Consider the following 16540-nt stretch of genomic DNA (forward strand, 5'->3'; position numbering starts at 1 on the left):
CATGCATGCATGCATGCATGCGTGCGTGCGTGCGTACGTGCGTGAGTGCGTGAGTGCTTGCGTGCGTGTGTGTATGTGGATATGTTAATGTGTGCACGTTTTCTTTTCACTCCATTCTTTAACGGCATACTAATATATCACCGGCTTGTATTACAGGTTATCTGTTGTCACAAAAAATAATAGCACCAGCAGCATAAACAAACGCATTTCTATACCATTGTAGGCCGTAAACTGTTTTTCATTGCTTTTTTTTTTTTTTTTTTTTTTTTTTTGTTTTTTTAAACGTTTGTTCTTATTGCCGTTGTGCCTTAATGTTTATATAAATTTTTTTGTATTTTTAATTTCATTTCACAAATTAATGCAACACCGCTTGGTATAAATTCTCTCCATATGTGCTCAAACGTATGTATGTGTGCATGCATATATATGTGTGTGTGTTTTGAAGTTTTAAATTAACTGAATCGACACCAATAAATCAAATTATACGAGCGCTCAAGTTAATTGCGGTTGTCACATATGCACACACAACAAACAACCACACATTTACACACCCAAAGACAACAACACGAATAAATAAAGTATTATATATAATCTTTGAAATATCTTTTCTTTCCTTTTTTTCGTATGTTTTTAAAAAAAAAAACATTTTTTTTTTTTTTTTTTTTTTATTATTAGATTACGATGTTGTGGGATTGATTTCATATATGTTAGCTTTTGTTTGACAAGAAAACACCCTCAATTACACGATCTCGTCTTTGTAAAGCACATCCGCTTTTGCTTATATTTCAAGCTGACTTCATTAATCAAAATCAGCCAACTCATCTGGAAATCGCAACTTATCACAATTTTTATAGATCTCTCGATTGGCGATTGGTGATTGGCGATTGGCGATATTTTGTGAAACTTTTTGATAAGATGAAGACAGAAGCGCGAAAAATTTGTCAAATTCAGAAGGAGCTCTTCATCATTCATACATCCGCAGCAAAGCAAGTAATCACCGCTATGCGTGGCTGATGGTATCATCCATTGTAAACTAACTAAACAAATTGTCGGCTTTCGACTACTTATTCGTAATGATTTTTATATCCTTAACAACTTTTCGCCACCAGGTGAATATAATGTGTTCGTGTGGATGTATGCAACATCTAAGAAGATTCGAGAGGGACTTAAACTTTATTATATTACTCGTTTAACCGAAGTATCCTTACGCTCTTAACTTAAACATGTCCATCCGTCTGGACATTTTGTGGCTGCCGTTATGTTATATGATGCGTTCAATGCGTTCAATAGAATGCAAATTTCAAATGTCTTAATAACATTTCCATCGTTTGAACTGTTTCGAATAATTTTTACCATCACACGGCCCACCATTACATAGCCTACGCCATCTTATAATACCATATAGGTGCATATATCAGAGTTTTTTAAAATACGGGAAAACTGGTGCGAAAGGCTTCAGTGCAATGTGTTAATCATTAGATTTATGTTATACTCAAAAGTGTTATTATTACTCGTATCGATACTGTTAAGTCTTTTGCTATTTTCCGATCGAAACATTTGTGCAACAAAGACAAGGACAGTTCCAGAAAATACTATAGAAGCAAAATCTTGTATAACTAAATCACACAGTAATAGAAGAATGATATAAAATACTAAATGAAGCTCGAGAAGACGCCGTTAATTTGTTTATAAACGATCCCCAGGATTATTGATATACTTTAGAGTCGTTTGTCGTCCTTTCTCCCTTACGAGCAAACACGCATTTTGGATTAATGGTTTCCGTTGACAAAGGTTCGCCACGAATTTATTATACTCGATAGCATTATATTGTTATAGATATGCCGAGGATATCACAAATATATCGTAGCAAATACATAATAAGAAGCCTAACCCGACACAAAAGCAATCGAATGCCATCAGCTCAAAATGCGATCCTATCACTTTTTGTCCACCGTATCGTACGATAGTTCGATAAGGAGGACCGTAAACCTACCTTGATGTTGAAAGTTTTGTAGAGTTCATCGCAAAGATAGACGTTGTACGTTGCAAGGCAGTCCAATGTATTCCGACTGAGCAGAATAAAAAGCTTAAGATTTTGTCTGACATTCTCCCCAGTTAGTTAGTTACCGCTTGGATCAAGATGCTTTGGATGTGAGAGACTTGGGTCATACGATGACATAGTAATGGAAAGTGAGAAAATAAATTTGAATCCATAAATTGTTTTTAATTTCCGCCCTTTTTATCGTGAAACGGAACTTAAGCGATCAATTTTGACTTTTCTGAAATCGATTCAGTTTGTGAACTCTATCTGTTTTCTTTTAAATTTCGATTATGTGTTCAGATTTTAATACTATTACTAAGGCACTTTGTCGCGAAATTTTGAAAATTCAAAATTACACCTTATATGGGAAGTACTCGAGAAAGTGGACCAATCTAAATCGCTTTCAATAGCGTTCGTCGTTTCCACGGATGTGAAGATAAATTCGAATTTGTGTAGCAAAGACACCCACCATCTGCATTAGCAAGGAGCTCTACAAACGCTTTAACCGATCATTACCAAGTAGTTAGGCTTTAGATGTAGTTGGATTTGGAAGCCCTATATCACTTCGCCGCATACAGTTGGCAAATAACGACTTTTTGTTTTCATCGAGAGGTAAAATCTATTGCAGAGGGAAAGTTTCGCTCATCATTTCCCATATATATCTCTGCCTTAAGTGAAAACAGTATAGTGGGCTATAAAGTACCCTACGTTGCCTTACAGATATTACAGATATATATATATATATATATACTCCTACAGATATATAATATCTTTTCAAAATTAGATGTTATTTGGTAAGTGGTCGAAGAAGTCATCTGGTCTGAACTATTTTCAGAAGCATTTATCCTTTTCCATCACAATAGCTGCAAAAATTGCGGCCTATAGGCATGACAGACAGACAAGCTTATGTATCGGCTGTATATCTATTTCAAGTTCTTCTGGATGGCTTATACATCCTTACAAACAAAACGCTTCCTTGTATCGCATATAGTGCACGGGTATTGGAGGAGATTGGAGAGAATGCGAGTATTTGACGCTTATTTAGAACCGTCTTGGTAGGCTAACGACCTACAATTTCCAGCTGTTTGAAAATCACGACATGAAATAACGCAGGAATCTTCGTGATTTCCCTTAAAGAACGTTCCCATGCATTTATGGGCCCATCTTTCTAACACCTTAGCGCAGACTTTTTTTTTTTTTGAAATTATGTTTACATACTTAACATTGACGATGCTTAAAAGAAACTTTCACACACACACACGCACACATACGCATTCATGCACACAGTTATTGGTGGACACATTTTGTCATTTTGTCTATTACAGTTAACATAATTGAAGTTGAATGGAAAATAATTTTATCTTACTTTGGTTTTTGTCATTTTATTTCAATTTTTATTAACTTTTATGAAAAAATTTCAAAAAAAAAATTTATAAAATTTTTTCATATCTTGTTTGTTAAGTTGAAAATACCATCATCAAAAATCATTTGGTTTTGTTTTTTTTTCTTCATGTATAAATTAAAAATATTAAGAAATGTTCTTATAATTTTTGTTTGTATCATAGGTTCAGATAAGTAGAAAAAAGTTGAGACACAGAGAGAGAGAGAGAGAGAGAGAGAGAGAGAGAAAAGAATTAAATTGAAAGCATATCTTAAGTCGTTGACTCTAGCGCGTCAGTTTGAAAGGGATTGAGCGCACACGTGTGTTTGAAAACGCGAAAGGTGTGTGTTTGCGTATTAGACACACACTGCTGTTAGAACTTTAATCGAATTCTTTGTAAGTGCAAATTTTTACAGATAAGATATTAGATGTTTAAGAGTCTATTAATCACTATTTGCGTTCAGAACGATTCAATAAAGAAAAATACGTAGATAGAATTATACATAAAGGAAATGCTATAAGCACAAAGCTACACACAAAAACTATCTAAACACTGTTTTTTTTTTTTTTTTTTTTTTATATATATATGTTCAAATGTCAACTTATATATAAATGTATATTTGAATATATTTTATTAAGTGTTGTGCTATGCACGGTGTTTATATATAACAGATACGGGAATGACGGGCCATAAAATTTAGAATAAATAAATAAAATCAAATAATGGCAACAGAAAGGAGTATAAACGGAAAAGGGTAATTGTATACGAATTTTTTAATGCTCTTTGAAAAACTATGATAATATTTTTACGCACAAAAGGGAGGGAAAAAAATGTCGCCGATACATTTTTCGTTAATTCCAGGCGCTTACATTCGGGCAAGAGTCGAGAAGTCAAAACCAAATCAAAATGAACGGATCAATGTTTACTAATTGAAATCTATGAAAACTGTTGAGATGAACTTGACAGGTCCAACTTTATTCTTAGTATAGGTAAACGTGCTTTGAAATCATAAAAGTCTCAACAAAAAATGGACAGAGGTACAAATATATTTAACACAATTCAAGATGTTTGGCTTATCCAAAGTATGTAAATATATATATATATTGACAATTTGTAGTTCTAGTCTCAGTTTTCCATTTTGGTCTTTCATTGGGAAGCAATGTTGTTGAACGTTACGTGCGGTATACAGCGATTAATATACTTTTTCGGAATGGGGTTGAAAAATATTTATCATAGTATCGCGCGTATAATAAACACATTGACGTTTAATTAACTGACATTTTAAAGTAAATTAAATGTAGAAAAAGAAAAAAAAGGAAAAAAAAAGCAAAATTGAAACTAGTTTGATTTTTTTCTTTACATTTTGGTGCTCTCAAACTGACAGCAATAACAACAACAACAACAACAACTAGCCCCTAGATAAACAAAACAACATTTGTATTGAGAACCAAGTTGTGTAGATAATGGCCGGAAGTTATGTCATTAAATCCCAATAGGAAAGACAAGACAAATATAAAATACAACGAAACGTACGAAACGATACGAAATGAAAAAAAAAGTAATTGTTGAGAGTTTGATTTCAAAATACGCACACACACACAAACACAAACACACACACACACACGCAGACAGACAGACAGACAGACAGACAGACACCGAAGCGCATAAACACAAAACCGAACGGAAAAAAAGAGACAAAACAAAAAAGCAAACAAACAAACAAACAAACTCACACATATGGACGGACAAATATTATATTCCAAATTGATTGATAAACGTCAATGGAATTGATTGTTGTGAAAACAAATATTATGGGAAAACAGCAAATGTTACGTTAGTCCAAACGTGTACCTCGAGAATCTTAAACTGTTAGCTTTTTTCTTGTTTTTTTTTTGTCATGACACACGTGCGTTTGTGCGTTTGTGCCTTTGTAAGAAGGCCAGGCGAAAACTGATTTCGAAAGACAAGGTCGTGAATTTACGCGCACACACAAACAACGCATGCACACACACACACACACACACAACGCATACATACACACACACACACAAACAACGCATACACACACACACACACACACACACACACACATCTTAAAATGAATACTAAAATCACCACAAGTTAACTCGTTTCTCCAACGACCTTTACCACAAACAGGAAGGGTTCCACTAAAAGAAGACAATAACTTTAACTTTGGTTGGATATTTCTGGTTGGTTGTATAAATTGATTGCTGCTGCTTTCGTAACTGCGTTTGCGGGCAAAAACGAAAAGAAAACCAAAGAAATTTTTTTTTTATTTTAAAAACAGACCAACAATGAAAACACAAAAACCAAAAAAAAAAAAAAAAAAAATGCAAAACAAAACTCTCAGCTCTTTTGCCGCAACCAACAATTGAAGAACAACAATGTTGTTAAGGGTAGGGAGAAAGCAAAAAACTTAGCAACAACTGTTGCTAAATACATAACATTTTTATAAGACTTCGCGTATCGTTTCATCAGTTAAGAAATAAAACAGAAACATAAACCCCTTCATTTAGAGACTTAAAAGAGCACTTTGAATACCTAACAATTAATGCTGAAAATAACAAGCATCCAAATTCAATAAAAAGCAAATATTCTCCCAAAATTCCCAAAGAATAGGGAAAAGAATCATTTGTCCAGCCAATTGAACGATCGACAGACACCTTCGATTTTCTTCTTCAAATATTTCAAAATTTAATATAAGTGAAAATTTTAGAAATACAATATAATGGATTCATAACTTCACAACTTGTACAAATTATTGCTACTAGGAACATGTAGTTATCAAGAAATTCCTTCTCTCACGTGCTCGCATCAATATATTCGAAACCGATTTCTCAAATATCCGGCAACTGATTAAGGAAATCCATATATATTTGGTATAAAAAAAAAAAGATTCCTATTAGCAACAATATCTAAAGCAGTTCTTGTCTAAAGCTGGTCGAAAACGGCCCGAAATCTTATATTGATTCCAAGTTATAAACGGAATGACAAAGTTAACATAAACGAATTCTCTGATTATGAATATAAAATAAAACAAAAAAAAAAAAACAGCAAAGAAAAACTATGTGAAATATTTGTGGTGAACAGTTTATTAGCCGGCTGATACAAAAACCGCAAACATCCCGAATTATAGAAGCATAGACCACTTGCATTCATTCAAAACCTTTAGCGTTAAGGGTTCATTTATTTTATTTTCATTGAGAAACGTTTCGACAAACGTTTCACTTCCCTCTAAATGCTATCGAATTAATTCTCTTCAATTTTCACTTTTAATCTATGGAATTCTTCGTGCCCTGTATTTGCTTAGGTATGGTATAGGGGGCTCAAAAAAAAAGAGAACAAATTCAAGTTAAGGAGAATCGATTTACCAATAGCGGAGATAGGATCGATCTCTTAACTTTTGATAAACATTTGTTAACACCCATCGAGGCATTCTCGAGAGCAAAGAGTTCTTATGCAATTTTGCATTCATTTTATATGAGTGTATATACATAGAGATATATGTATATAGTATATGTGTATATAGATATATATGTGTATATACATATATATATACGTGAGTGTATATATATATATATATATATTTAATAAAATTTATGAAATTTTCGATAACTTACCTCCCAATGACTGAACATTAATTGCGGACATGCCAAGCCGGAAGTTTGCTTTCGTATCTCTTGAGCAAAATTAAACGATTCGATCACTGGTAAGATCGCCGAAACGAAGAAATTACCGCTGCCCTGTGTTAAATCGCCAGACAGAATTTTACCGTGACGTCGACCAATAACAGCATACATTTTTCCTAAAATAAATTAAAACAGGAAACGAGCATTATTTTTAAAATTTAAAATATATATAACTTGATCATTGTTCGAGTGATCTCGAAGAATCAAAATTTAAACTCAAAATTCCATACAATTTAAGCAACATTTCTCCTAAGCAGGAGCGGAATGTTTACAATCAAAATTAATGCTCTCTCTATACTTAGTTTTGAGATAATAAATAGCCCGACTTCAATAAAATGCCTTCGCCATATCATCATTTCAAGCCTCATGGAGCTTTTCCGTACATATTTACAAAAACGAAAAAAACAGCATGTATAGGATATATTAAGTGTACCTGTCTATCAGAAAGTACATATCGCACCCACCCGCCCGCCTACACATACACGCATACACACACACACACACAGTAAGATCGAGGGGGACTATCTCAGCCACCACCAAGAAGAGTTCAGACTCAGGCGAAAGCTCTTTAAAAAAGCGATAATGGTCAGCAAGAGAAACCGTTTCCAGAAACTGATTAATGAGATAAATGAGGACCCATGGATTATGGCGTATAAATTGGTAATGAAGAAGCTAAAATGTTCAGAACAGCCAAGCTGTGTAGAATTTGTGGAAGAAATATTTGGCACCTTGTTTCCCCAGAAAGCCATGTTTGTATATGTGCCACTGATTGAGGTGAGAGATAATATCAATCTCACTGGGCCTGAGGAGATTGTTGCCATTGCAAAAGAAATAGCATCGGGTCCAGATGGCATTCTAAACTGCGCTACAAAGCAAGCTATGTTGGCAACGCCTGCTATGTTTGCGAACACTTTCAACGCTTGTTTGAGAGAACAAATTTTCCCAGATAAGTGGAAACAACAAACGCTGGCGTTGCTGCCAAAGCCAAATACGCCGTCGCATGTAGCAAATGCATACCGCCCTATTTGCCTATTGAATACGATAGGCAAGGTGTATGAAAAGATCATTCGAAATCGTTTAGAAGAATCACTGGAGAGGTTTAAAGGTCTGTCGGACTTCCAATTCGGCTTCAGGAAAAAGAAAAGCCCAATGGATACAATAAAAGTGGTCACATATACTGCAGCAGAAGCGATAAAAGGGACACGCTGGATGGAAGGCAACAAAATGTATTGCTGAATAATAGCGCTAGCCATTAAAAATGCATTCAACTCAGCAAACTGGTATTGTGTCATAGCTGCGCTACAGGACAGAAAAGTCCCACCGCGTCTTGTAAATATAGTGGCTAGTTATTTTACTGGCAGGAAACTTCGATACGTTACAGATAGAGGGTGCAGAGAAAAGCTGATCACTGGAGAGGTACCTCAGCGATCAGTCCTAGGCCCTACATTGTGGAACGTAATGTATGACGATATCCTGAGACTACCCCTCCCAGTGGGAGCATCCATAATGGGTTTTGCTGACGATATAGCGATAACTCTCTTGGCAAAAACTTTGGAGGGAATTACCACTACAGCGAATAAAACCACCGACATGATCAAGAGGTGGCTGCGGTCAGTGGATTTGGATCTGCCGGAAGAGAAAGCAGAAGCGGTATTAATCTCTTTTAGGAGGAAGATTGAAAAAGTGACTATTCAAGAGGGAGATACGAGGATACAGTCATAAGAAGCCATAAAATACCTAGGAGTGATGATCGACTGCAGACTTTTGGTTAAACGGCATCTGCAATACACGGGCGAAAAGGCAGCTTACTGCCAAACTTGCGTGGCCCTAGGCAAGACCGTAGAAAGCTAATCGCAGAAGTGGTAACTACGACAATAATGTACGGCTCTTATGTGTGGGAAAGGCCCTCGCCATATCGTCATACACGAGAGACATCCAGGCAGCATACAGGCTATGCGCTCTAAGGGTGTGCGCCGCATATCGGACGGTGTCGGAAGTTGCGACTTTTGTTATCGCTGGCATGATACCAATCGACTTGCGAGCTAAAGAAGGTATGTATAGGGCTGAAGTTCACAGATTGTCGGCTGAAGCGGCTAAGCTGCGAGCAGAACAATGATAGGTGGAAGAGTGGCAGGAGCGTTGAAGCAGAGCGAGTAAGGGTAGATGGACACGCTGGCTCATACCAGATTTGCGGCCCTGGGTGAGTAGCCAACATGGTGAGGTTGACTTTTATTTGACACAGCTAATTAGCGGCCATAGTTGTTTTAGGTCATATTTGAATAAGTTTAAAATAGAGTTGGATCCGTTCTGTAGTTTATTGAGTGCATCGAAGACGCTGAACATGTTTTCTTCGTTTGTCCGAAATACCATAACGAACAACAGAGGCTACATACGAAAATTGGAGTATTACCTCTCCCCGACAATCTTGTGACAAATATGTTGCACGACCTGACAATATGGAAGGCGGTAGGAGTGTTCGCCACCCTCCTTATGAAGATATACCTAAACGGTCGTGCCATGGGGAGGGATGGTTTTTAGCGGGTTCAAGTCTCGCACTGCACTGATGGGCGCCTGTTCATGGTTTTCCACCTCATAAAAAAAAAAAGAAAGAAAAACACACACACAAAGTTAACAAGGATAAGCTCTCGATGTCTCATCTATATCGCCCAACTTTCAAGAGACAACCGAAACGGAACCGCTGTTGAATATACGAGAAATCACTTGAGGTATCTGACTACAAAATATATGCATTTCTTCCCTCTAATTTGATTATACGAACAGGCACTATGTATGTATATTTATTTTATTTAATTATGCCATCATATATAACGTGGCTTTCATCAATATTATTAACGTCAAAGCCGAACGGATTAATATTATGGATTACGTATGACAAAGTGATGAAACGAATTAACTGAGACATTAAACCTGTATAGAAAAATGGTTTAACTAGAAGTTTTGTAGCAAAACTGTAAAGTTGTGAAAACTTTTTTTAAAATAAACATTGGCACAAAAATAAAGAGGATATAAAGACCATAGGTGTTAAGTTCTTATATACGTAATTCATTTTGAATTTTACGGATTTGAGATATAATATAAATAGGCTCAACATAGCTTAAACGATTCGAATCCTATAAGTTTTCCGATTTGGCCGTAAAGAGTGTATTTATAAGGGAAGGAAATAAATTTTCAAAATTAGATCAATAAGGAACACCTGAGACACATCACAGCATTAGCTTAGGAAAATTCCCATTCTTTGCATTGGGTCGAGAATGTGCTTAGTTGCGATTTCGGTTAGCTTGCCGATATATTCTACGGAACACTGACAAAACCTAGGCTTAATATCTTACCGTAAGAGAGAGTTTCGTTTATTGCCTTCACACAAGCTACAATCATGCTTCGTTCAACTAACGCTACTTTATTAAGAGAGTACGCCATTGCAACAATTCAAATGTTTGTTTGAATGGAAAGAAAGTTAAATTCGACGAGTCAATTAAGCCTCTTAAGTATCCTTAAGGGAAACAAGATTTTGGAAAAATATTACAAAATTGCAACACAGGAGTCATTTCCGCTAGACAATCGCAATTTAAGGAACCCTGCCTACAATGATGCAAATTTTAATTAAAAAAAGAGAAGAAGAAGAAAAACACAATTAAATTTACATATTTATAATTATTGTTGCATATACTTATTAATAATTAAAATTAGTTCAATTAAAATAAATATATGATATAAATATGCTTACATTAATATTATGAATACATTAAAAGTAAATATGCTGACTAAGATTATACTAAAATTAAGTTGATATATATTACATTAGAGAAGTATGTAGGATTTTTTAGCAAATACTTATTTTCATTCATTATTGCGTTTGCGACTGTGTTTGAGTGTGAGAAAGTCACTGTTCGATTTAAAAATTAATTTGTAAATTAATTTCTCAAAAATATCGTACGGGATGTCATCTCAAGGATACTTTAAAAAATGGATAAAAATGAAAATCATGTTTCAAGGGAAAGCGTTCAAGGTGTCCTTTGACCTTTCGGAAAATCATATTTGTCGGCAATATATCTTTTCATATCATTCAACTATTTTCCAATGGCCTACTACCCCCTTAAGCTATAAATTCCTTATAAAATACATCAATGCACTCGGTTCCCTTTCTTTCTTTTTCGTTTGAGAAGGCCAAGTGGCTACAACTTGACTCATCTGTATTAATTATAAAAATATAATTATTTCTACATTGTGGAAAACTCTGCGAAGAAGAAGAAGAAAAACAGATACGGCTACTCCGATTTCCATCTCACTTCTCGTCGAAATAAAATCGACGTAGCTAGCTGGCTACGAATGGGTTAACTCTACTTGTTCCGTGTCTTGTCTTAATATCATCTTAAGTGTTGAGGTAGTGTTTAATGCTGTGAAAATTCCTAAAAGTCACCTAAAGTTTGTAGTGGGGGGAAAAACCAACTTGTGACTTTGGTCGTTACGCATCCCTTCTTCTTTAGATAACGGGTAATCGATGGTCGTTACGAATAGAATAGCGTCATGTGATCTCCAAACTCTTCTCAGTCCCTAATCGGTCGTTATATAATTAAAACAAACGCCTAGGAAGTCAATAGAGTAACACAATTACGATTTCCATCCTGCATACAAAAAAATACTTTGAATAACGATTAAAATATACGTGTATAAAACCGTGAAGATCAGATGGTTAGAATTTTCATGTTATACGGTAAAGTATCGAGGTAGGAATGGATATAAGAATAAGACTGGAGAAGTGATAGAAGAAGAAGACCGTATTGGTTAGCATACCGAATAATACCGAATAAGAAAACCATATATTTCAATAATATATTCATCGTCGAAAGAAGACAACCTTTGCAATATAAAGAGGCAACCACAACCCGCATTAGGAACCCTTGGAAAAAGTCCACGAACTAATCTCATCCGTTAGTTTGCAGCATACGCTCTAATTGAAAACTTTACAGTGTATGTATGTATGTATGTATGTATGCATGTATGTATGTATGTATGTATGTATGTACGATTCTGTGCCTATCTAGTCTTGATCAACACAATATATTGAAACGTTAAATTTATATCATCATTCTTCCATTGTATACATAAAAAAAAAAAAAAAAAATTAAAAACTACAAGTTCATAAAGGTATTCCTACTAAGGTGTGATATCCCTTTGTATTCACTGAAGGTTGGATTCTTCTTTTATTTCTTTCTAAATTTATATTTTCTATTTATTTATAGACCATATACTACTTCGCCATTTAATAGAATTCTTCACCTACGCATCGTATGCAAATACTTTCTTTTCATGAGAAGCCTTATATGAAAACGAGTCCGGAAGATTGACTTATGGGAATCAAGTTTGTACAGAAAATTGAAGCATATGAAATCCATATTCTAGACTAATTTTCATCATAATAGATTTCCAAAAATTAGATGTTATCGCTGCTATTACAGATTAATCTTTCAGAGAAATTATTATATTAAAGTTGGTTTCGAAACCGATCCAATTCTAGCCTAATTATTTTTCACCAATTTTTATCGAGGTACACTGGAATGGAAATGGAAAATTTTCTGTCATATCACGATTTTTCAAGATGGAACATTATATGGCGAGTAGATAGTAAATATTATCCAGTACAATGTATTTTCAATACCAGTTGTCTTTGGGCCACAAATCTATTAGTATATCAGATTTTATCAAAGCTTTTCATATCTTGCCAGATATAAACTAAACGCAGAAATACATCGACAGACGTCAGGCAAACACAGGGCTAGACGGACGGACATACTTGCAACGATTGAGAAAAACATTCTTAATCGATTGGCACAATAACAGTTGGATTCTTTCGACTGATGCATGCATCCACACAAATTTAAAACACTGCTATCACGAGTGGCTTAGGGCTAATAGTTACCACAATTACGGGAGTAGGGCATTACATAAGTTCTTATTCGACTAGGAGATAATCCATAAATTCGAGTCGTTACCAACATCTGCACGTACGACTTTAGTAACTTTTTTATCTTTACATTCTATATGCATCACTTGTGGTACACAGGTATACACAGGTGCGTGCGGATGTACGCAAGACCCAGAGGGATATGAGATATGACCACCTTTTGATATAATGAAAACGATTCTGAATTAATCTAAGCTTGTCTGCCCATCTGCCTAACTTGTTTTCTTGTGTTCAACCTACAGGCCGCAATTTGTGAGATATTTTTGATGACATTTGGTGCACGGACAAGGCCCATTAGGGTAAGGATGAAAACTATTGACAATGATCTGGATTCGACCACTTCAAATATAACGCCCTACTTTGAAATGTCAATGTATGCATAACTGGTACTTAATGGTAGGCGGTGCCTCACTATATTGTCGTTAGTTATCATACATGAAAGCAAAAGTCTTAAGCTACAGACAAAGATTTCTCTTCGAGATTTTTCGAAAAATAAATGGTGACGCGACGACGCCCGATTTACGTGACATAGTGAATATAGGTGACATTTTCTAGTACGGCCGCGCTAGAATCCCAAATTTAGGTATTATGCCATATCCCTTTTTTGCTAACATTTCAAAAAATTGTTAAAAATAGTTCCTAAAAGCTGAATTTGAATCTGTTTAGTCACGATGTCACGGTGTCCATACAAATATTTTACGTTTTGTAATTCAGAGAGAACAAGATTCGAAATCCAAGTCTACCCTAATCCTAGCTATTTATTCTGTTAGGGCGTTTGCAGAGCTCTGTTAAGGAAGATGGTACTGGTCCTTGCTGGCTGAATTCGAATTGACCTTCGTAGCCTTAGAAGTTTGATACCCTAAGGTGCTTCGACTCAAATACAAAGGCTATGTTAGCGCGTTTGCAGAGCTTTGTTGAGGCGAATGGTAGATGTCTTTGCTAGCTAAATTTGAATTGACCTTCACGCTCTTTAAAATTTGGTACCTTAAAGTGCTTTGACAAATACTGTTGCAAATGGTTCGGATCGGTCCACTCTTTCAACCACTCTTCCCATTATGCCCTATTTCATATGAAAAAGAATTCCAATTTTCAAAATATCTCGACAAATCTCTCTGTGCAATAATTATTTAACCATTCTAAATTGGCATGAAAATTTCGCTTCAGCTGGGGCAATTTTTGAAACCATTTGTAACCGGTCGCTACGAATACGAAATGAATCTCTATATAGCAAAAAGTTATAATTTTTGAATATTTAATGGTGAAAATTAGTTCATAATAGTTAATTGACAAGGAAATCAACCTTACCGAATTTGGACCACATAGATCTATTTTTCGGATAGCGCTGCATGTAAGGCGAATTCGTCCAATATGCTCGCTTTAATGAAAAGTATGCCCTCGCATGAAAGTAGTGTGCAAATTTTGGTGCATTATTACCAAAATGGGTGAACGAGTGAACGAGTATTAGGCGGAGTTATGTACGATGTAGAATAGTCGGCCTTGCCCTATTATAATGCTCTTACTTGTTTTGAACGTTCAAGATGTTTTTATACACTTTTTACTGTACTCGTAATATTTACCTTTATTGCTTGTTTCCTTTATGGAACATGTTGGACGATTTCGCGCGAATTTTATTATTTTGCGTCGTTTCGTTAATTTAATAACTCGATCCTAACTAATTTCTCCTTTCTTTTTAACGGTGGCTAACGGTTCTTCGGTTTTTCTTGCCTCCTTGAATACCTTTGAAGATTGTCGCCATTTACCCTTTATCCGCTGTCATGCTTTCTATTCTACTAACTTTCATTTGCATTTCCGTTGAAAGTCCCTCCGCAGACTTACAACTTTTACACATTGAATATTGCGACATATCCATAGGTTTTGACATTGATTTTTGAGTCCATAATCATAATATATTTATCTGTTGTTGCGTTCAGTTGCTTTCCAAACAATTTTTATTTCTTTTGCAGTTTATAGTATGATGTTATCATTAACATTATTATTATTATTATTATTATTATTGTTATTGTTCTCGTTTATTCTAAAGTATTGAAATATCTCGCTAGTTTCTTCTAACGTTCTTGCTGTTATTGCTGTTTGCTGTGAAGAGGCTCACAACTTTTTTAGAAATAACCCACACGATCCCAAGATAGATAAGTTAGAAGTCAAAAGTATATAACCAATGGAGTCTTATCGTGTGCGCGCGTTTTTCTGGCTAGAGTTTTTTTTACCTTAACTTATCTGTGTTGTTTTATGTATGATTGCCCGAGCATAATATAATGTGTGCATTACTTCAGGCATTCTATGTGTATAATGCGCGCACGCGTTTTTAGCACACGCCGAAACGTTTCCTATACCCACCACCAAAGGATGGAGATTTACTAATTTTATTATTTGATTTGCAGAAACGGGTATAGAAATTTTTTATTATCTTCTGTCTGTCTGTTCGTCAGCTTGTCTGTCTATTATAAATGATACCAGAGTTGCCATTATTGAGAAAACTGAAACTGAAGTGAACATTTTTCAGTTTCGAAGTATTAAACGGACTATAATTGAAAACCAATCTACGATAAGCTGAAAAATTAAAATCATTTTTCAAAACTCTTTGCAATTTTCAAATGCATTCTCATACATATTTATCAATTAATAAGCAAAAAAAAACTTGTCTTGTTGTCTTGTCTATTTCGTGTAATTTTATCTCTCTCCTGGATGCATGTTCTGATGTTAAGAACGTATTGGCAAATATAAGAAAGCGTAGCTGCGCTAGGCTGTTGGTCTGAAATGTAGACAAATGTATGTGAAGCGCTTGTTTCTCATTTCCTTTTTCTTTTTTTTTTTTTGTTCATGTTGCGTTGTCATATGATTTCTAGTTTCTCTTGTTTTGTTTTAAGTCACGTTAATAACGTTTACGAATTAGTTAAACTGCGTGTTCGTTCCCGGCAATTATCATATTAAGATTATTGATAATTTGAGGACATTATAATCGTCTCAAGAGGGAAGCGTCTCGTAATCGTTTCATAAAGATTACGAGCATATATATAAACTTTATAATGTTTCCATGTAAATAACACAGCAAAATACATATATAAACAGGTACGAAGAATATAGCGGGAGCCAGCCTACGAAAAAAACACTCTACATATATCGCCCCCTTGCAAAATAAGGCATCAGTTGGAATGGTTCGAGAAGGTGGACCAATCGAAACTATTTTCAATAGCTTTAGACCAAAAGACGTCAGTATATAAGAATGCCGTCAAAACGGTTTTGAAAATTACAACCTAGCACTTGAACACAAGACAAAAAGACTGACAGACAAGCTTAAATCGATTCGTATGACAATTTTGAATCGAGCGCTGTAATAAAAGGTGGGTGGGTTGCGGCACACATCCGCAAAAACTTCAAATCCTCTTGTATCACCAGCGGTGTAGGG

General features: G+C 35.2%; 1 protein-coding gene across 3 annotated transcripts in view; it reads right to left on the reverse strand.

Moving 5' to 3' along the window:
- The window catches only part of LOC119645126 (elongation factor-like GTPase 1), a 199042-nt gene that overhangs the window by 17849 nt on the left and 164653 nt on the right, over positions 1-16540 (reverse strand). For all 3 annotated transcript variants that reach the window (XR_005248622.1, XM_038045060.1, XM_038045061.1), the window contains exon 5: positions 7065-7249. Coding sequence is in view for 2 of the 3 variants with exons in the window: in XM_038045060.1 (XP_037900988.1) it covers positions 7065-7249 (185 nt within the window). In the remaining variant the exon portion in view is untranslated. The remainder of the gene's footprint in view (positions 1-7064; positions 7250-16540) is intronic.

The sequence above is a fragment of the Glossina fuscipes genome, unplaced genomic scaffold, assembly GCF_014805625.2.
Source record: "Glossina fuscipes isolate IAEA_lab_2018 unplaced genomic scaffold, Yale_Gfus_2 1, whole genome shotgun sequence".
In the NCBI taxonomy this organism is placed as follows: domain Eukaryota; kingdom Metazoa; phylum Arthropoda; class Insecta; order Diptera; family Glossinidae; genus Glossina; species Glossina fuscipes.